At 52.7% G+C, this 20,575-nt stretch overlaps 2 protein-coding genes across 2 annotated transcripts; one reads left to right on the top strand and one right to left on the bottom strand.

Annotated features, from left to right (window-relative positions):
• Window positions 1-245: 245 nt before the first annotated feature.
• On the top strand, window positions 246-1,440 carry LOC141728183 (erythroblast NAD(P)(+)--arginine ADP-ribosyltransferase-like). Its single transcript, XM_074535035.1, has 2 exons — window positions 246-936; window positions 1,355-1,440. Exons 1-2 carry the CDS (start codon window positions 246-248, stop codon window positions 1,438-1,440), a joined length of 777 nt encoding a protein of 258 aa, XP_074391136.1.
• Window positions 1,441-16,306: 14,866 nt separating this feature from the next.
• LOC141731887 (erythroblast NAD(P)(+)--arginine ADP-ribosyltransferase-like) lies at window positions 16,307-19,455 on the bottom strand. The gene is made up of 2 exons (XM_074559108.1): window positions 17,138-19,455; window positions 16,307-16,517 (listed from the first exon to the last, which is right to left on the bottom strand). The coding sequence occupies exons 1-2, from the start codon at window positions 17,898-17,900 to the stop codon at window positions 16,432-16,434; spliced, it is 849 nt and encodes a 282-aa protein (XP_074415209.1). The 5' UTR covers window positions 17,901-19,455; the 3' UTR covers window positions 16,307-16,431.
• Between the last annotated feature and the right edge of the window lie 1,120 nt (window positions 19,456-20,575).

Raw genomic sequence — 20,575 nt, 5'->3', positions numbered from 1 at the left:
CCACTCTCCCTGGGCTGACCCCACTGTCACTCCCTAGCCCCTCACCAAGGAAGCCTGCCCATGTCCCTCAGAGTCGTCTCTGTCCTATCAGTGTCCCCTCAGCATCCCCTGGTGTCCTCCAGTGTCCTCCATGTGTCACACAGTCTATCTTTTGTGACCCCTCTTCGTCCCACAGTGTCCCACACTGGTCCCTGTGGCCTCTCTTCTCCATGGCCCTCCTGGCTCACACCCTGGCACTGCTGGCAATGACTGTGGCCACTGTGGCCATCACGATGGTGCCCCTGGACATGGCCCAGAACTCCTTTGATGACCAGTACCTGAACTGTAGGGATGAAATGACTGAGAAGTTGCCAGAACTCAAGCGCTCTGATTTTCTCAAGAATAACACATTTGAAAAGGTCTGGAAAAATGCCACAGCCAAGTGGCAGAAAGGAGGCTCCGATTCATCCACTCTGACCAAAGACCAGGCCATTGCCCTCTTAGTCTACACGATGAAGTCTGTGTATAGTGACTTCAATAAAGCCGTGCGCACAGCTGGAAACTCCAGCTGGGAATACCATGACAACTTCTACTTCAAAACGCTGCATTTCCTGCTGACCGATGTCCTCCAGAAGCTGAGAAACCCTAAGAATTGTCTGGATGTCTTCCAGTTAGTGAATAGTTACCAGTTTGAGGTGAAGACTGGCGCTAAAATCTGCTTCGGCCAATTCGCTTCATCATCGCTGGACAAAACGGTGGCCAAATATTATGGGACAGACACAATGTTTGAGGTGCACACATGCCATGGCATGGACATCCAGAAGTTCTCCTTCAGTCAAAGTGACAAGGAGGTGCTGATCCCACCCTTCGAGACCTTTGAAGTCAGTGATGTCAAGACAGAAGGAAGCATGTTGAACATTGTTCTTCGCTCCACCGGGAACTCCAGAAATTTCAACTGTGAGTGGCTGCGAGGTGACATCTTGGGAACAACCTGGGGGGATGGGGACACTCAGTGAGGGTTGGGGACAAGGACACACAGTGCTGGGGTCACCCATGGCCCAGAGAGGACAGGGACACAAACTGTGGCTGGGAGGCAGGACACCCAGAGCTGGGGACAAGGTCAGGGACAGCTATTGATTGGGCACAGGGTTTGGGGACATCCAGTGCCAGGTGAGGGGGACAGACACATCCAGTGCGGAGGTTGGGGACAAGGTACATGGTACCGAGTTGGGTAGTAGGAAAATGGATCTCATTATGGCCCCCTCTGACCCCACATCCTCAGGGACCCACCTCTGTCCCTCTCACCATGGCTCTTCTGATGCCCCCCTGACCCTCTCACCTCATGATCCCCTGACCCCTCTCTTTGTCCCCACAGGTGGGAGCCTCCCCAGGAAGTCCCCCAATCTTGGGGGGCTTCTCCTGGCTACCATGGCCATGGCAGTGGCCATTGGAACCCTCTAAGCCACGAGCCCACCAAGGTCACGGTGGTTATGCAGGCCACTGTGGCCACCATGGTCACTGTAACAAGGCCTCCATCCAGGGGAAGCCCCTCCTAGAGCTGCCCAGTGAAGGAGTGATGCTAGGGACCAGCATGAGGGGGGCTGCCTCGCCTGATGCATCAATAAATTGCCACTTGCTCATCTGCTGTATAAGAAATGTATCAAAAACTTGATCCTTGCTTGCCTGGCATATCAAATGTTTATCAGAAATTTGATCCTTGCTTGCCTGGTGTATCAAAATTTTACCAAAATTTGCTGCTGGCTCACCGGATGTATCTTCTATAGCTCCTTTAACGCCTTTCCTGCAGAATGTCTCATTTCCTAAAATAAAGCAGTTCCTGGAGTTTTTGTTAGAGAGAACTTAAAGGTTTATTTTTCAAACCTCGATCTAAAAAGAGGTGCTGGAGAAATGTTCCTCCCTTTTTCCTCATTCCCTGCAACCCCTCAGAAAGGACCTGGAGGGGCTCGAGTGTGTCCAGGGAAGAGATGGCACCGGTGGAAGCATCTGGAGCACCAGGAAGGGCATGTGCCGCTCCCAGCTGTAGTTCCTGCCAACAGCAGGCGGCAGCACGAGCTGCTGGCGCTGCCGAGCGCCCACCCCGCCCCATCCCGGCCCCGGGGGCTCTGCAATGGTTTGGGATGGAGAGACCTTAAAGCCCGTCCGGTGCCAGCCCTGCCATGGGCAGGGACATCTTCCCCTGGGCTGGGCTGCTCCAGGCCCTGCCCAGTCTGGCCTGGGACATGGCCAGAGATGGGGCAGCCACCTCGTCCCTGGGACAGGAGAACATCGGTGTGGATCTGGTCCATAAATGTATTTGATGGATCCATGTGACAAGAGCTCCAAGCTCTCAGTGCTTCCACCGCCAGAAGGATTTTGTTGCTTCCCTGCTTGGTTCCTTCAGGTCCCAGACAGGTGGATTTGGGCCAGTGGCCCACTCTGACAAGGGAGCAGGGCAGGCTCTCCCATGTTGGTGTGAGCAGCTCTGCCCGCTGGGCGTGCCGGTTCTCCCGTGCTTAAACCCTTCATTTTTTGGATGTCTTCCCTAAACATCAAAATCCCTGCATCCCCAAAACCCTAGCATCCCAAACCCCAGCTGCTGTAGCACAGCATCTCCAAATCCCTGCATCCCAAAACCCCAGCTGCTGTAGACACAGCATTCCAAAATCCCTATATCCCAAAATCCCAACTGTTGTAGGCACAGCATCCCCAAATTCCTGCATCCCAAACCCCAGCTGCTGCAGGCACAGCATCCCAAACCCCAGCTGCTGTAGACACGGCATCCCAAAATCTCTGCATCCCAAAACACCAGCTGTTTTAGACAGGACATCCCAGCATTCCAAAATCCCAGCTGTGGACACAGCTGCTGGCTGCATTCCAGGCTGAGCCATTCCAGCCCCGGGTGAGTGTCCCAGGCTCAGCTGCAGGACACCCCCAGGCCTGGCAGCAACCCAAGAGAGAGGCTGGGCTGGGAATTCCCGCAATTCCCGGCTGCAGTTCCCTGGAGATCATCCTCCTTAGATCTGCATTTCTTCAGTAACAGGACCACTTCCTCCAGCTGGGTCCCAGTTCTGTGGGATTCCTGAGCACAGGCTCAGTTCTGGATCGGGGCTCCCTCCCAGTACCCCCAGTTCCTCCCCGTGCCAGGACAGGAGCCCCCAGGGGTGACTCCCCCAATGCCAGGACAGGAGCCCCCAGGGGTGTCTCCCCCTGCCCAGGTTCCCCTTTGGCTCCATCCCAACTCCTGGGGTCCATCCTGGAGGGAAAGGGCCGCTCCTGCCCCCAGGGAACTGACCCCGGTGTGCCTGTGGGAGCTGGGGCTGGCAGGAGCACCCACAGCACTTCCTAAGGCCAGCCCTGCTCCCCGGGGTGCCAATGCAGTCCTGTTCCAGCCCTGCTCCCCAGAGAGCTAGTGGAGTGCCAGCCCTGTGCCAGCCCTGCTCCCCAGGGAACAGACCCCGGAGTGCCTGGAAGGAGCTGGGGATGGGCAGGGGCACCCACAGCACCTCCTGAGGCCAGCCCTGCTCCCCAGGGTGCCAGACTAGGCTGAGGTGCCAAACTGGCCTGAGGAGGTGCCAGTGCAGTGCCAGCCCTGCCCCCCAGGGAACTGACCCCAGTGTGCCTGGAGGGAGCTGGGGATGGGCAGGGGCACCCACAGCACCTCCTGAGGCCAGCCTTGCTCCCCAGGGTGCCAGACTAGGCTGAGGTGCCAAACTGGCCTGAGGAGGTGCCAGTGCAGCACCAGCCCTGCTCCCCGGGGTCCCAGCCCTTCTCCTTAGTGTGCCAGCCCAGGCTGAGGATGTGCCAGACCTGTGCCAAACTGGGTTGTGAAGGTGCCAGTGCAGTGTCAGCCCTGCTCCCCAGAGTGCCAGCCCTGTGCCCGCCCTGCTCCCTAGGGTGCCAGTCCTGCTCCCCACGGTGCCAGCCCTGGGCTGAGAAGGTGCCAGTGCAGTGTCAGCCCTGCTCCCCAGAGTGCCAGCCCTGTGCCAGTCCTGCTCCCCACGGTGCCAGCCCTGGGCTGAGAAGGTGCCAAACTGGGTCGTGGAGGTGCCATTGTAGTGCCAGCCCTGTGTCAGCCCAGGCTGAGGAGGTTCCAGTGCAGTGCCAGCCTGTAGAGAGCCTGGTTTAAGCATGGCTTAAAGAAAGAGGCCATGAAGGTACTCAGCTGAGGGAAAGATAGAAGCCTGCTGTAAAGCAGCCTTTCCCAGGCTCGATCCTGTAAATAATTAGGTTCTCAGCCACCTTTTATATAAACAACAAGATTCTCAGACCGTTCTGTCCTTGGCTGCTACTGGGAACAGATGGCCGGTCTGGGAACAGATATGAAGGTTTTGAGAACTTTTCATATCATGGTGAGAACACTGATCTTGGTTTCAGTAAACTAACTTCAGGTATTGTAAACAAAAGGAGGAGCTGAAGTTTTCTCTACAGCCTATCAGGAGCTCAGATTTTGCAATATGCATGAAGTAAATTAACACTGTTATAAAAAGTGTCTGGTTGTTCAATAATTCGGAGTCAGATGCTGAATCAACGAAGATGGGTCTTTATTGGAATATGAATCCCAATATAACCAGTTAGATGGTGCCTGGGCCAGTTCTGACCCTCGCTGCTGGGCCAAAGGCAGCACTGTGGTGCTTTACCCCAGAGATACCTTGGCTGCTGGAGATTGCAGCGGGGCACAGACGCAAGTCCAGGCTTGTCAGGACTCCGTTTACCTCAGGAGAGAGAGCTTCTGGCGATGGTGAAGAGAAGAAAGGGAGTGGATTCTGCTGGAGGGTTATATCCAGATGTTTATTCCACGGGTACAGAGGTCTGAGCCGGGGCAATTCCTCCAACAGAATGCAGGCCGCATGGTCTCATTAACCTTTTAAGCTCAGGGCAGGGGAAGGGGAGGGGACACCTATACGGGCCAATGTCCCCCAGGCCTGAGGGACCAATCACACGACGCCTTGCTGGTATGTCAGCCTGATTGACAGGGCACACTCAGCGAGGGGCGAGGGGGAAGGGAGAAGGTAAAACAGGACATTGCAACACACCGCAACAGGTCTTCTCCCTTCACTTCGACACCAGCCCAGACTGAGGAGGTGCCAACGTGATCTGAGGAGGTGCCAGTGCAGTGCCAGCCTGGGATGAGGAGGTGCCAGCCCTGTGGGAATGCAGAGACAGTCGCGCGCCAGCCCAGGCTGAGGAGGTGCCAAACTGGGCCAAGGAGGTGCCAAACTGGGCTGAGGAGGTGCCAGATTGGGTTGAGGAGGTGCCAGCCCTGTGCCAGCCAGGCCAAGGCGGTGCCAGCCCCGTGTCAGCCCAGGCCAGGAGGTGCCAGCCCTGTCACACACACACACTAGTGACACCGGCTTTCTCTGCACTTTTATCTCAACTCCCCAGACAACAGATCCCCATGCCCGCCCTGGAATGTCCTGGAATGACCTTTACAGACGGCTACAAAAACCCCGGGAGGCAGAGGGGGCAGGGCAGAACCCCAGGATCTTGACCAATTCCTTGGAACAGAGCTGGGCTGAGTCCCTGGATCCAAGCTTGGCCAATTCCTTGGACAGAGCTGGGCAGAGTCCCTGGATCCAAGCTTAGCCAATTCCTTGGACAGAGCTGGGCCAGTTCCCTGGATCCAAGCTTGGCCAAGCCCTGGGATCAGAGCTGGACCATTTCCCTGGATCTGAGACTGGCCAGGCCCTGGGATCACATATAGACCAATTTCCAGAAGCCAAGCTCAGCCAAGCCCTGGGATCGGAGCTGGGCCCGGTCCCAGATCCAGGCCCAGCCCCAGGCCCATCCCCAGCCCGAGGATCAGAGCTGGGCCTATGCTCAGATCCAAGCCCAGCCCAGGCCCAGGATCAGATCCAGGCCCAATACCAGGCCCAGCTCCAGGATCAGAGTCAGCCCCATCCCCAGGCCCAGGGTCAGATCCAGGCCCAGTCGCAGGCACATCCCAGCCACAGGATCATAGTCAGCCCCAGTCCCAGCCCCAGTCCCAGGCCCGGTCCCAGTCCCGAGGGTCAGAGTCAGGCCCATCCCCAGGATCAGGTCCAGGCTCATCTCCAGGCTCAGCCCCAGCGCGCAGTTCATGCCGAGAGGTCGCTGTTGTCGAACCTCTCCTGGTCATAGACCTCGGCCACCACCTTCCTGCCCTCGAACCAGCGCCCATTGAGCGCCTGGATGGCCTTGTGAGTCTCTGAGGCCATGGAGAACTCCACAAAGATCTTGACAATGATCTCGGCGTCCTCCTCCTCGCCCTGCTTCTCCTGGTAGATGATCACCCTTTTGACGACCACGAACTTGCTGCACTCCTCCGCCACCTCTCCCTCCAGGTCGTCATCGATGTCCTTGGGATCCACCATGTTGTGCAGCACCATCACCGTGGACTGCAGGGAGGGAGGAGAGGAGGGGATGAAGGCTGAAGACACGCACGGGGCACAGCCCAAACCCCAAACCCTCTGCAGGCACTGCAGCCATGATATTTTATGTAAAATCCTTTTGCTAGAATGAGTAGCTGAGAGGCCTCAGAAATGAAATGTAAACAATAATTATCTGCTGCTGTGGAATGCTGCATCTTTGATTGGCCTCATGTGGTTGTTTTTAATTAATGGCCAATTACAGTCCAGCTGTCTCAGAGTCTCTGGTCAGTCACAAGATTTTATTATCATTCCTTTCCTATTCCTTTCAAGCCTTCTGATGAAATCCTTTCTTTTATTATTTTAGTATAGTTTTAATATAATATATATCATAAAATAATAAATCAGCCTTCTGAAAACATGGAGTCAAGATTCTCATGCCTTCCCTTGTCCTGGGACCCCTGTGAACACCAGCACCACACAGGCACCGTCCATGGGCTGCAGGCTCAGGCTCTCAGGGATAATCACTGAGTTCCTATTGCTGCCTGGCAACCCGACAAAGGAGAAATGATGAGGAGGACTTAATCTATTAGAAGGCTAATTACTTTAATAATAATTAATAATAGTTAATTACTTTAATAATAATAATAATTAATAAAATTACTTTTAATTTTTAGTTAGTTTTAATTCATTTTTAATTTTAAATAATTAAAATAATAATTAGTAGTAATTACTTTAATATTAATTAAATACTTTATAATACTGTATTACATTCCATCTAAAGTGATTCTGCCAAGCACTCACTCTGCACACAACTGCTCTCTCTGCACTCATCTCCTGACTCTCTCTCGTGACTGTCCTGACAATCCAGGACACAAACACATACACACACCCCTGCCCCTGACAGGCCAATGAAACAAAACACCATCACTCTGGGTAAACAATCTCCACATTGCATTCCACTTTGGCATAACAAATGATAAGAATTGTTTTTCCTTTCTCTGATGTATACAGAATGTGAAACTCAGAAATATTCTGAGAAGAATTGTGCCTTGGTTTTCCCTGTGAGGACAAATGTGGCAGCAAGTTTCCAGGCCTGTGTGTTGCTGGCCTCTGGATCAGAATCACCCTGGCTGAGAATGCTGTGTGCCATTTCCTGGGACTCACCCTGGAAGCACAACGAGCCTTGGGCGCCACTCCCATCTTCCCTGTGCTGCTGCCATCCAGGTATGGCACTGTCACATTTGCTGGAAAAATCCCTTTGCCAGGATTTCTCTCCTAGGAAGCTGAGAAGCCTCAAAGAAAAATGTAAAAAATAATTTATCTGATTTGCTTCTCCTGTGTTTTGCTGCTTTGGAATGTGGTAGGAGATTGCTCCAGTGGTTTCATGTGAATTGTTTTTACTTAATGACCAATCATGGTCAAACTGTGTCAGGACTCTGGGGAGAGTCACAAGATTTCATAATTGTCTTTCCAGTTTTCTGTCTGTATCCTTTCTGTATTCTTTAGTATAGTTTAGTTTAGTATTCATTAATAATGTAATATCATAAAATAATAAATTAGCCTTCTAAGAACATGGAGACAGATTCATCATTTTCCTCACCTTTGACAGGGGACTCCGAAAACACCACACAGGTATTTTTGGCTTTTCCTCAGCAATTCCTCAGTTCTGTCACAATTCTCTTTGTGTTCCTTTCCTCCCCGCCCAGTAAAGGATTCCCCAGGTGCTCCAAACAGGACACGTAGGTGGGTGACACACCTGCACCCAGCCCTTCCATGACTGAGCCCCTCGGGCTCTCAGATCACCTGGCCTGAGCTCCAGGGCCATGTCCAGGTGGCCTCTGGGCACCTTCAAGGACAGGAATTCCATCCCCTCTCTGGGCAGGCTGCTCTGTGCACAGGGCCCTGGCACCCCTGGGGCATTCCAGGCTCTGCCCCATCCCATTCCAGGCTCCACGTGAACACATTTCCTGTGGCTGCCCCTCATAGCCCAAGCCAAGGGCACTTGTAGCCTCAGAATTCTAAACAGGTTGGGATGGAGCTTTATATTAAAAAAGGCTTACAAGGTTTGTTTTTTTGGGCGTTTGAAATTTTTTTAAACCTTAAATGAGACTATTTAGCCCTGTGCAGCTTTTCCCAAGCCAGGCTGTCCCACGGATTGAGATGGTTGCGGCTGCTGGGACAGAAGCCCCAAGATGTGCTTAACTTCAGGCACCCTTAGGAAGAGGAGGGAACCCTCATTCCTTGGGGAATGCTGCCAGCATTGTCCCTATCAGCAAATGGAGAAGAAACACTGTAGGTTCCCTGTCAAAGCTCAGGAAATGTGCCAGGAGACTCCAGCAAAGGAACAAACTGGACATGCCCAGGCAAGATCACCAAGTCCCCTCCAACAGCCCCCACAATAATGCATGAATTCACTGTTCAGCTTAACGTTCTTTTTCTATCCCCCATTCTTGTCCTCCTCCTCACTGCAACTCCTATGAACTTCTGTTTGATCAACACCTCAGGGTTTCAAAGAATCAATTCAGGTGGGAAAAGACCTCCAAGACCACTGAGTCCAACCAATGCCCACCCTGTCACAAGACTGGGGACTCCTCTGGGATTCTGCACAGGACTCTCCCCTCTATGGGATGCTGTGGGGCAAAGGTAAACTTGGTTCTTGGGACAGACTGGCCTGGCCTGAGCCAGTGCCACCCTTCCAGCCCAAAGGCCACCAGGGTTTGATTCAGTGACACCACAGTTCAGTCAGACACCTCACCAGGGCCTGCTCTGAGCCCTCCAAGGGACTCGGGGAAGATCAGGGAATGCCAGAATAGTTTGGGATGGAGGGACCAAGACACCATCCTGTCCCAGCCCCTGCCACGGGCAGGGACACCTTCCATGATCCCAGGAGGCTCCAAGCCCTGTCCAGCCTTGGGATGGGGCAGCCACAGCTTCCCTGGGCACCCCGTGTCAGGGACTAACACCTCTCATTATTGGGATATGATATGATTATATGGAATACTGGGAAGGATTCCTTCTCAAAATCCCACCTAACCCTGCCCCCTGGCAGTGGGAAACCATTCCCATGTCCTGGCACTCCAGGCCCATGTAAATCAATCCTGAAGAGCAAGGCCAGGTGCCCCTGAGACCCCCCAGGTGTTCCCTGAGTGCCCCAGAGGAACCTGCAGATGCCCCTTAGTGCCCTAGGCTCAGAGGTTCTGTGAGAGAGCTCAGACATGCTGTGGGTGAGCTCAGAGGTGCTGTGGGTGCTCCTGAGCTCAGATGTGCTGTGGGTGAACTCAGAGGTGCTGTGGGAGAGCTCAGAGGTGCTGTGGGAGAGCTCAGAGGTTCTGTGGGAGAGCTCAGAGGTTCTGTGGGAGAGCTCAGAGGTGCTGTGGGTGAGCTCAGAGGTTCTGTGGGAGAGCTCAGAGGTTCTATGGGAGAGATCAGACTGCTGTGGGTGAGCTCAGACGTGCTGTACGTGAGCTCAGATGTGCTGTGGGTGAGCTCAGACATGCTGTGGGAGAGCTCAGAGGTGCTGTGGGTGCCCCTGAGCTCAGATGTGCTGTGGGAGAGATCAGATGTGCTGTGGGTGAGCTCAGAGGTTCTGTGGGAGAGCTCAGAGGTTCTGTGGGAGAGCTCAGAGGTGCTGTGGGTGAGCTCAGAGGTTCTGTGGGAGAGCTCAGAGGTTCTATGGGAGAGATCAGACTGCTGTGGGTGAGCTCAGACGTGCTGTACGTGAGCTCAGATGTGCTGTGGGTGAGCTCAGACGTGCTGTGGGTGTCCCTGAGCTCAGAGGTGCTGTGGGTGCCCCCAAACTCAGAGATGCTGTGGATTCTGATTCTATGCACTTCACCCCACACCCCACCAGCTCCCACCACAGAATCCTGCCCTAAGCAGATCAGGGAGCTGCAAACGTTCACCCCCAGTGCTAAAAGGAGCCTGTTCTCCACAGGGATAGAGGCCCTTTCCTCTCCTGGCTGCATCTGGAAAGCCTTCAAGAGAGGAGGATGTTCCTTGAGGGCTGGAAATCAAGGAATCATGGAAAGGTTTGGGTTGTGGGGACCTTAGAGCCCATCCAGTTCCACACCTTCCACTAACCAGGCTGTTCCAAACCCCATCCAGCCTGACTTTGGGCACTTCCAGGGATGGGGCAGCCACAGCTTCTCTGGGCAACCTGTGCCAGGCCCTCACCACACTGAGAAGAATTCCTTCCAGAATTCTGCAAAGCTGCTCATTTTGTGTTTAGGACACATGGCTGAAAGAAATGTCCTTGCAGAAGACCACAAAACACCTCATCATGGGGCATCAGCACCACCAGCTCTCGCTGCCCCCAAGGAATTCCACCCCTTCCCAGGACAGTTCACCTCCTCTTTGCCAGACCCAGGCAATCCCACAAGGGTTTGGCTGGGACAGGACCCTAAATCTCCTCTGGTTCCACCCCTTGCTGCAGGCAGGGAACCTCCAGGGAACCCTAACCCCGTCCCACCTTGTGCTTCATGGTGACGGAGTCCCAGGACATGTCGATGCTCTTGATGGGTCTGAAGGGGACGAAGGCCTGGCGGATGGTGTCCTCGCCCAGCTCGTAATATGTGAAAAACACCAATCACTTGTTTTTAAAATTTTAAAAGTAATAAAATTGTTATAAAAATAGTAATACAATTAGAGTAATAATAGTTTGGACAATTTGAATTAGGACAATATGAGACAATAGAAACAAAGAGTTACTAACAGTCCAGGTACCTTTTCTGGGCAAAATAAGCCTGAAAAAGGACCCACATTAACAGAGGATTAACCCTTAAAAGGAACAGCCTGTTGCATATTCAGACACCTCATCCATGATGCATGAATTCCATTCAAACACAGGATTCTGTCTGGTCAGTGTCAGCCTCTTCCTCTTAATCCTAACGCAGCATCCTGCCCGAGCAAGGAGGGAAGAAGTTTATTTCTTCTGATAATGGAGCAATAAATTCTTTTTCTCTGAAAGATTTGGGTGTCCTGTAACTGCTATCTCAGTGCGAGTCACTACAGCCCTGGCAGTGACCACCAGAATTGTCTGAGCCATGAGGTAATGAAGTTCACCATGGTCTCCACAATCATCAAAGCCACCATGACCGCCAGAGAAAAGAGGCAACCAAGGCTGCCAAGGCCACCACTGCCATTTCCCTGGGTGGAAAAAAGGGAAAAGAGAAGAGGAAGAGAAGAGAAAAAGAAAATTCTACCTACTCCCCACCCACAACATTTCATTAACTGCCCTTTAGTTCTTTGAAAATACATTTATTTTTGTTCTTGGCCAAATTCTGTCAATTCCCACATATTCAGGATTTAAACCCAAGCAAACTCAATTTCCGCATCCCAATTAATGCAACCTAGAAAGGAATAAGAGGAATGTGTCTCTACAAATAGATTGTGTGAATCTGGTGGTAGATAGGGCCTGGAACTTGTGGATAAGGAGGTGACAGGAGAAACTATCAGTTTCAGAAAACATTCTTCATTGACACAGACTGCTGCTCAGACAAGGTCCTGCCAAATTCCTGAATTTCAAGAAGAAGAAGAACAAAGAATTAACAGGCTTATGAATATTAATTTCCCCACCCAGGGTGGAGTTAACTCTCATTTTAATGGTGTTGTGACTGTGTTACAGAAGGGTATGGTGCATAGCAAAGGGGACATTCAGTAGGTGGATTGGGAACTCTGCACCTTCCAAGTACCTCCACCAATGGGGAAAGGCAGCAGGTGATATGGCTGGGAAATTGGGATAAAAAGGAGGCTGCATCATCCAGCAACTTGAGACACCCCATTGGGAAATTCCCATGGCCTCATCCTTTGATCCTGAATAAAATTACACGAGTCTTCTGTCTCCTTTCTACAAGGAAACATTTGTTGAAGGTGAATTTTTCGGTTCAAATGTTCAATAGCAAAAATGTTGTTCCACTTGAATCCTAAGTGGTGTGCCTAGTTGCAGCCAGAGTCTCACCCACAAAATGGCGGCTCTGCCTTTTATACCCCTCATGTTGCATCAGCCAAATACATAACCATAAGTAGTCATACATATACAAAACATTTCCTTCTATATCCCTGACCCCTCCCAAACTCTTCCAGCTGACTCTTCATTGTTGTCCATTGGTAAAGACCTTCCTGCAGTCAGATTGGCGGTGAGGTCTTGTCATGCCACGCCTCCCCAGCAACAGGCTTTCCCCATTCCCAGCTGTCCCATGCAAGGGGCATGCCCTCCCTCCACATGCTCCTGACAACCCTGATAACCCGGGCATCTGGTGGGAGCAATACAGACGGGGGAAAGGAGACTTGGGGGAGAACAGAGGTTGTCCTAAAAACAAACCACAATAACGTAACGATAAAAAACAAAACTTCTCTTAATGTACAAACATTCATCACTTAATTGTAAGAGCCAATCATCATGTTACCCATATATACCGAAGCTGTGGCTGCCCCATTCCTGGAAGTGACAAAGGCCAGGCTGCACAGGTTGTGGAGCAGCCTGGCCCAGGGGAAGATGTCCCTACCCATGGCAGGGCTGGCACCGGACGGACTTTAAGGTCGCACCATCCCAAACCATTGCAGAGCCCCCGGGGCCGGGATGCGGCGGGTGCTCAGCAGCACCAGCAGCTCGTGCTGCCGCCTGCTGTTGGCACCTGGTACTGCACAGTGCCACTGATTTTTCCGTGCCTGCTGCTGCCCTCCAGTGGACAATTCTGGAAACACAACTGCCAAAATCCCCTAATCCCAGAATGGGTCAGGCTGGAAGGACCCAGAATGGGCACCTGGGCCAACCTCCCAGCGCAGGCAGCATCATCACTGATACCAGGATTGGGTCCAGAGCAGGACAGAACAGGGCACAGTACTGGGCAGAGTTGGACACGGCATTCCTGATGTGCCTCCCTTGGCAGGACAGAGGGGCACAATCACTCCCTGACCTCCTGGCCCTGCTCTTCCTGATGCCCCCTGGATCCGTCCTGGCCCCAGGCCACATGGTCAGCTTTACTGGTCACCCACCAGCACTCCCAGGTCTATCTCCAGTACTGCTACAGCAGGTGCCACCAGCCAGGGATGGCACTGGTTACTATTCCCCCCAAAGGACAGGATCTGCCCTTGCCCTCTTGAACCTCCCAATTTCCTGGCTTTAAGATGGCCCTGAAGTGCAGGATGTGGCAGAATGCTCTGCCTGGAATGTGGCCAAGGGACAATGCCCCATTTGTGGCAGTCAGGGCAGAATTGAGAGAGGTTCTGTGCTGATTTTTTGTGATTAATTGGGCGAAAACCAGCCCAAATCCCCAACACCAAATTGACAACTGAGGGTGAAGCAGCAAAGCTGAGCCTGGCCATCCATCATCTGACCCTGGGAACATCTAGTCCCCTCTCAGATAGAGATTCCTCTCCCCTATTCCTGCTTAAAATGAAATGTGTATGACAATCCTCTCTCAGGAAAGGGATGCTTTCCAAGGATCCTCCTCAAGGTTGGGAAAATGAGACATTCCCATGAATGTTGTTTTGGGGAGTGCCATTTAGCCCTGCATAAGAATTGTCACTATTTTCTGGCTTTGTCAGATTTATTTAATGGAATTGTTTTCGTAGAATTATTTTATAGAATTGCTTTGCGCAATGACACTGATGGCCACAGTGGCTACAGTGGCAGTTGTAACTTTGTGGATGAGAGTGTCTTGGTGATTAAGGTGGCCAGAGTGGCTGTGGTGGTTATAGTGACCAGAGTGGTCACAGTGGCCCTTGTGGCTATAGTGCTCATGGGGGTCAGAGTGGTGGCTGTGGTGGCTTTGACAGCTTTGGGGGTCTTATTTCCATGGGAGTCTTGGTGGTCTTGGTGATAGAGGTGGCCCCACCTATGACAGTGACCTTGGCATCCATGGTGGCCATGGTTGCCACAGTCACCACAGTCACCACAGTGACCTTGGTGGCTGTGGAAGCCTTGGGCTCAGAGGATCCTGGTGGCAACTTCCAGGGATGTGGTGCGAGGAGAAGATCTCTGAGGTGGAAGTGGGCCCTGGGGATGCTCCCGGGGATGCTCCTGGGGAAGAAAGAGGGAGGTCAGGGGGACCATGGAAGGAGTAAGAGGTCAGAAACAGTCATAATGGTGTGTTTGGGGTGAAAAGATAGATGGGGGCTATGAGGCCACAGGTGACAAGGTGTTGGGAGAGTGTGGGTATGGGGGCCAGGGGTGTAAGAGATTTCATGGTGGGTTTAGCGGTGACAGGGTTTAGGGGGAGTCAGGGAGTACCATGGAGGTAGCCAGCGGTGACAGATGTTCGGGAAAGACTATGGGGGTCCCAGCACACCCGCATACAGAACACAGGGCCCATCCCCACAGCACTGCCTTTGGTGGGGAGGGAAAGGTTCAGTATGGGGAAGTCTCTGTCTCTGTCCCTGGCCTTTCCTGGCAGAGATGTCCCAAAGCCTGTCCTCTCCCAGCTGAGGAGTTCCCGTCCCAGTGCCTCATTTCCTAAAATAAAGCAGTTCCTGGAGTTTTCTTTAGAGACCACTGAAAGCTTTATTTTTCAAAGCTTGGTCTTCAAACAGGTGGTGGAGAAATATTCCTCCCTTTTTCCTGAAGAGGGAAATGTTTCCCTTTTTCACTGCAGACCCTCTGAAAGGACCTGGAGGGGCTCGAGCATGTCCAGGGAAGAGATGGAAAAGTAGAAGGGTTTGGAGAAGCAGGAAGGGCTGAGGGCGCTGGCGGGGGCTGCTCAGTGCAATTAAAAAAGGATGAACAATCAGCCCGGGGCCTGTTCAGAACTTCCTGATTTGAGGCAATGCAACAGAAGAAGCAATGGGAGGAAAAAAAAGAAAGAACAAACAGAAAGAGAAAGGATGTAAAACAAAATGGAGAAAAGGGGAGAGAGGCAGCACCACCCATTTATTGATGAAAACTCCTGATGTTTCATTCAGGAAACTTTTTTTTGTTTCAAATCAGGGATTTTCCCTCTTTACCCGATCTCCTCGAGCTGTGGTTTGGGAATTGTCCACAGGAGGGCAGCAGTGAGTGTGGGAAATCAGCAGCACTGTGCATGCGCCGCTCCCAGCTGCAGTTCCGGGTGCCAACAGCAGGCGGCAGCACGAGCTGCTGGTGCTGATGAACACCCACCCCACCCCATATCTGCCACGGGGGCTCTGCAATGGCTTGGGATGGAGCGACCCTGGCGTATTGACCCCACTCTTTCCAACATCCCCTGGGTCTCTCCTGGCCCCAAGCCACACAGCCAGCTCCACTGGTCACCCACCAGCACCACAGATCCTTCTCCAGATCTGCTCCAGCAGGCCAACCAGCCAGGACAGACACTGGGGACGGATCCTCCCCAGGGACAGGATCAGCCCTTGCCCTGTTGAACCTCCCAAATCCCAGCCTTTAAGGTCCCCCAAGAAGTGCAGGATGTGGCAGGATGATACCTGGAATGTGCCCAAGGGACAATGCCCCATTTGTGGCCATCAAGGCTGCACTGAGAGGGGTCTTCTGCTGATTTTGGTGCTGAATTGGGCTAAAACCAGCCCAAATCACCAACCCTGAATTGACAACTGAGGATGAGGCATCAGAGCTTGGCCTGGCCATCCATCAGCTGACACTGGGAACATTGATTCCCCTCTGAGACAGAGATTCCTCTCTCTCACTCTGCTTGGAATGAAATGTGTGTGAGGATCCTCCCTTGGGAAGGGAATGCTCCCTAGGGATGCTCCTTGAGGCTGAGAGAAAGAGACATTCCCATGATTGTTGGTGTGGGGAAAGACATTGAGCCCTGTTTAGGAATTGTCTCTTTTTGCTGGCTTTGACAGGATTACTCAATGAAACTGTTTTGATAGAAATTTTTAATAGGATTGCTTTGCACAATTGCCCTGATGTGCACAGTGGTCAGGGAGTCCTGGTGGGTCAGGGAGTCTTGGCGTTCACAGCGGCCTTGGTGGTTATACAGACCATGGTGTCCAGAGTGCCTCTGATGGCTGCAGTGACCTCAGGGTGGCAATAGCTGCCAGGGTGTCCCTAGTGGCAGTAGTGGCCTTGGTAGCTTCAGTAGTCTTGTTTGTCTGGGGGTCCTGGAGGTTTTGGTGATCGTGGTGGCCATAGTGACCACAGTGACCTCAGTGACTTTGGTGGCCTCATGGCTCAGAGGATCCCTGTTGCCACTGCCAAGGTTATGGTGGCCAGGAGGAGTCCTCCGAGGTGGAAGGGGGTGCTGGGGATGCTCCCACCTGGGGGACAGAGAGAGGGGTAAGGGGGGACCATGTGGAGAGTGAGGGGGGTGGGGACATGCATATTGGAGGGTTAGGGGTGGCAGGAGAGATGGGGACCATGAGTTGACAGGTGACAGGGTGTTGTGGGAGGAACAGAGGGGTACAGGGACGAGGGGGGTCTGGGGTGTCATGGTGGGCTTAGGTTTGTCAGGAGTCAGGTGGAGTCAGGAGGTGCCATGGCGGGTGACAGGTGGTGACAGGGGTTCAGGAAGTGCCATGTGGGGTCCCAGCCCACCCACGTCCAGCACACAGGGCCCATCTCCACAGCACTGCCTTTGGTGGGGAGTGACAGGGTCGGAATGGGGTGAGGGCCCCATGTCTCTGTCCCTGTCCCTGTTGTCCCCTGGCATGGGTGTTCCTTTCCCTTTTCCCTCCCACAAGTGGGGGTCTCCATCTCTGTGCCCTGTCTCCGTGCCCAGAATGGGTGTCCTCAGGCTTGGTGTCCCCAGCATGTCCTGTCCCTGTCCCCAAACTCTGAGTGAGTGTCCCCACCCTCTGTGCCCTGTCATGGGTGTGCCCTGTCCACTGTTGGTGTCCCCATGGCCACAGTGGGTGTCCCCATCCCCCCAGGTTGTCACCTGTGGTGTCACCTCGCAGCCACTCGCAGCTGTAGTTGCTGAAGTTCCCATTGGAGCGGAGCTGGATCCTCGCCCTTTCTCCTTCCTGGCTGACTTTGATGACCTCAAAGGTCTCATATGGTGGGATCAGCACCTCCTTCTCGTCAGGATACTTGGAGAAATTCCAGATTGCTGCACCGTGGCACGTGTACACCTGGAACATCGTGGCACTCCGAATGTGCTTGGCAGTTTTTTCATTCTGTGATGCTGAAGAGAATTGACCAAACCGGACGATGTCACCGGGCTCTGCCTTGAACCTGACCCCATGCACCCCCCGGTACACGTTGTGACACTGCCCATTCTGAGCCTGCCTCAGCGTCACCAGGGCCTGGGTCAGCAGGAAATGCAGCGTTTTGAAATGGAAGTTGTCCCGGTATTCCTGGCTGGAGCGCCCGGCCACACGCACGGCTGCGTTGAACTCTCTGTACAGCTCATCCATCGTGTAGGCCATGAGGGCAATGGCCTGGGCTGGAGAGGACAGAGAGGACAGAGGGGACTTCTGACCTCGCCACTTGGCAGTGGCATTAAGCCAGGCCTGGGCAAAAAGAGGATTCTGCTGGAACTCGGAGTTGTTAAGGGCCGGCAATTCCTCAGTCATGTTATTGCCACAGTCCTGGTACTGGTCATCGAAGGAGTCCGGGGCCATGTCCAGAGGGATGACATCGACAGCCGTGGTGGCCATGGCCATTGCCAGCAGTGCCAGGGTCTGAGCCAGGGGAGCCATGGAGAGGAGAGGCCACAATGACCAGTGTGGGATGCTGGGGGTCACAGAGGGGACATGGGGGAGACACAGGGAGGGTTCATCAGTGAGGGACTGGGGATGGAAGTGGGGTCAGCCCAGGGGGAAGGGAGGCACTCCTGGCCAGCAGGCATGTCTGGCATCACAGAATCACAGAATCACAGAATCACAGAAATTCTAGGCTGGAAGAGACCTTTAAGATCATCGAGTCCAACCCATGTTCTAACACCTCAACTAGATCATGGCACCAAGTGCCACATCCAGTCTTTTTTTAAACTCTTTGAGGGATGGTGACTCTACCACCTCCCTGTGTAGATGATTCCAGTATTTGACCACTCTTTCTGTAAAATACTTCCTCCTTAATTCTAGCCTGTATCTCCCTTGGAGCAGCTTGAGACTGTGTCCTCTTGTTCTGTCTGTTGAGAAAGAGACCAACCCCCAGCTCACCACAGCCACCCTTCAGGAAGTTGAAGAGGGTGATAAGGTCACCTCTGAGTCTCCTTTTCTCCAGGCTGAACAACCCCAGCTCCCTCAGTCGTTCTTCATACGGCTTGTGTTCCAAGCCCCTCACCAGCCTCGTTGCTCTCCTTTGGACACGCTCAAGCATCTCAACGTCCCTCCTAAAGTGAGGGGCCCAGAACTGGACGCAATACTCCAGGTGAGGCCTCACCAGTGCTGAGTACAGGGGAAGAATGACCTCCCTGCTCCTGCTGACCACACCCTTCCTGATACTGGCCAGGATGCCATTGGCCTTCTTGGCCACCTGGGCACACTGCTGGCTCATGTTCAGCCGACTGTCAACCAGCACCCCCAGGTCCCTTTCCTCCTGAGCACTGTCCAGCCACACCGTTCCTAGCTTATATCGTTGCAGGGGGTTATTGTGGCCGAAGTGCAGGACTCGGCACTTGGACTTATCGAAATTCATCCCATTAGATTCTGCCCATCCATCCAACCGTTCCAAGTCCCTCTGCAAAGCCCTCTGTCCCTCTAACAGATCAACACATGTTCCCAGCTTAGTGTCATCTGCAAATTTGCTAATAAAGGACTCTAAGCCCTCATCCATGTCATCAATAAAAATATTAAACAGAACTGGCCCCAGCACAGATCCCTGAGGGACACCACTGGTGACTGGTCGCCAGCTGGATGCAGCACCATTCACCAGCACTCTCTGGGCCCGGCCATCCAGCCAGTTCTGAACCCAGCATAGAGCACTCCTGTCCAAGCCACGGCCTGCGAGTTTGTCTAGGAGTATGCTGTGGGAGACAGTGTCAAAGGCCTTGCTGAAATCCAAGTAAACAACATCTACAGCCTTCCCTGCATCCACTAGGCGGGTTACCTGGTCATAAAAGGTGACCAGGTTGGTCAAACATGACCTACCCCTCCTAAATCCATGCTGGCTGGGTCTGATACCCTGGCCATCTTTTAAATTTTGCGTGATGGCGCTTAATATAAACTGTTCCATTATTTTGTCAGGTACTGAGGTCAGGCTGACCGGTCTATAATTACCAGGATCTTCCTTTGCACCTTTTTTGTAAATTGGTATCACATTGGCCAGCTTCCAGTCATCCGGAACCTCACCAGTGAGCCAGGACTGTTGGTAAATGATGGAGAGTGGCTTTGCAAGCTCATTTGCCAGCTCTCTCATTACCCTGGGGTGGATCCCGTCTGGTCACATAGATTTATGAATATCTAAGCATTTCAGCAGTTCTATCACTGCCTCCTCTTGGATAATGGGGGGACCATTCTGCTCCCTGTCACCATCAACCAGCCCAGGCGGGCAGGTGTCTTGAGGGCAAGTCATCTTCCCACTAAAAACTGAGGCAAAATAGGCATTAAGCACTTCTGCCTTTTCCTCATCTTCAGATACCAAGTTCCCTCCTTTGTCCAATAAAGAACAAAGGCTGGTCTTACATTTCCTTCTACCATTAATGTATTTGTAAAAACATTTTTTATTATCCTTTACAGAAGTTGCCATTCTAAGTTCAAACTGAGCTTTGGCCTCCCTAATTTTTTTCTGCATGCTCTAGCAGTCTTCTGGAATACTTCCTTAGAGACCTGACCCTTCTTCCAACGCTGATACATCCTCTTTTTATTCTTAAGTTCCTCCAAAACCTTGCCCAGCCAGGCTGGACGTTCACCCCGTTGACTGATCTTTGGGCACACAGGGATGGTCTGTTCCTGTGCCCTCAAGATCTCTGTTTTGAGGTATGCCCACCCTTCCTGAACTCCTTTGTTTTTTAGGACTGCTTCCCAAGGCACGCTCTGAATAAGTCTCCTAAACAGGCCAAAGTCTGCCCTCCAGAAGTCCAGTGCAGCAGTTTTACTGGTGCTCTTCCTGACTTCACCAAATATTGAGAACTCTATTATTTCGTGATCACTCTGCCCCAAGCGACCTCCAACCACCACATCTCCCACCAGCCCATCTCTGTTTGCAAACAGCAGATCTAACATAGTCCCTCCCCTGGTGGGTTCGCCCACCAGCTGCAACAAAAAGTTGTCATCCATACATTCTAAGAATTTCCCGGACTGCCTCTTTATTGCTGTATTAAGTTCCCAGCAGATGTCTGGTAGGTTGAAGTCACCCACTAGAACAAGGGCTGATGATCTTGAAACATTACCGAGCTGCTTGGGTCCCTGACCCAAATCCTGGGGGTCACACC

Source organism: Zonotrichia albicollis, chromosome 1 (assembly GCF_047830755.1).
Source record: "Zonotrichia albicollis isolate bZonAlb1 chromosome 1, bZonAlb1.hap1, whole genome shotgun sequence".
NCBI classification, from domain to species: Eukaryota; Metazoa; Chordata; class Aves; order Passeriformes; family Passerellidae; genus Zonotrichia; species Zonotrichia albicollis.
Note: the sequence above shows the minus strand (reverse complement) of the source record. Positions and strands in the feature narration are given on the sequence as shown.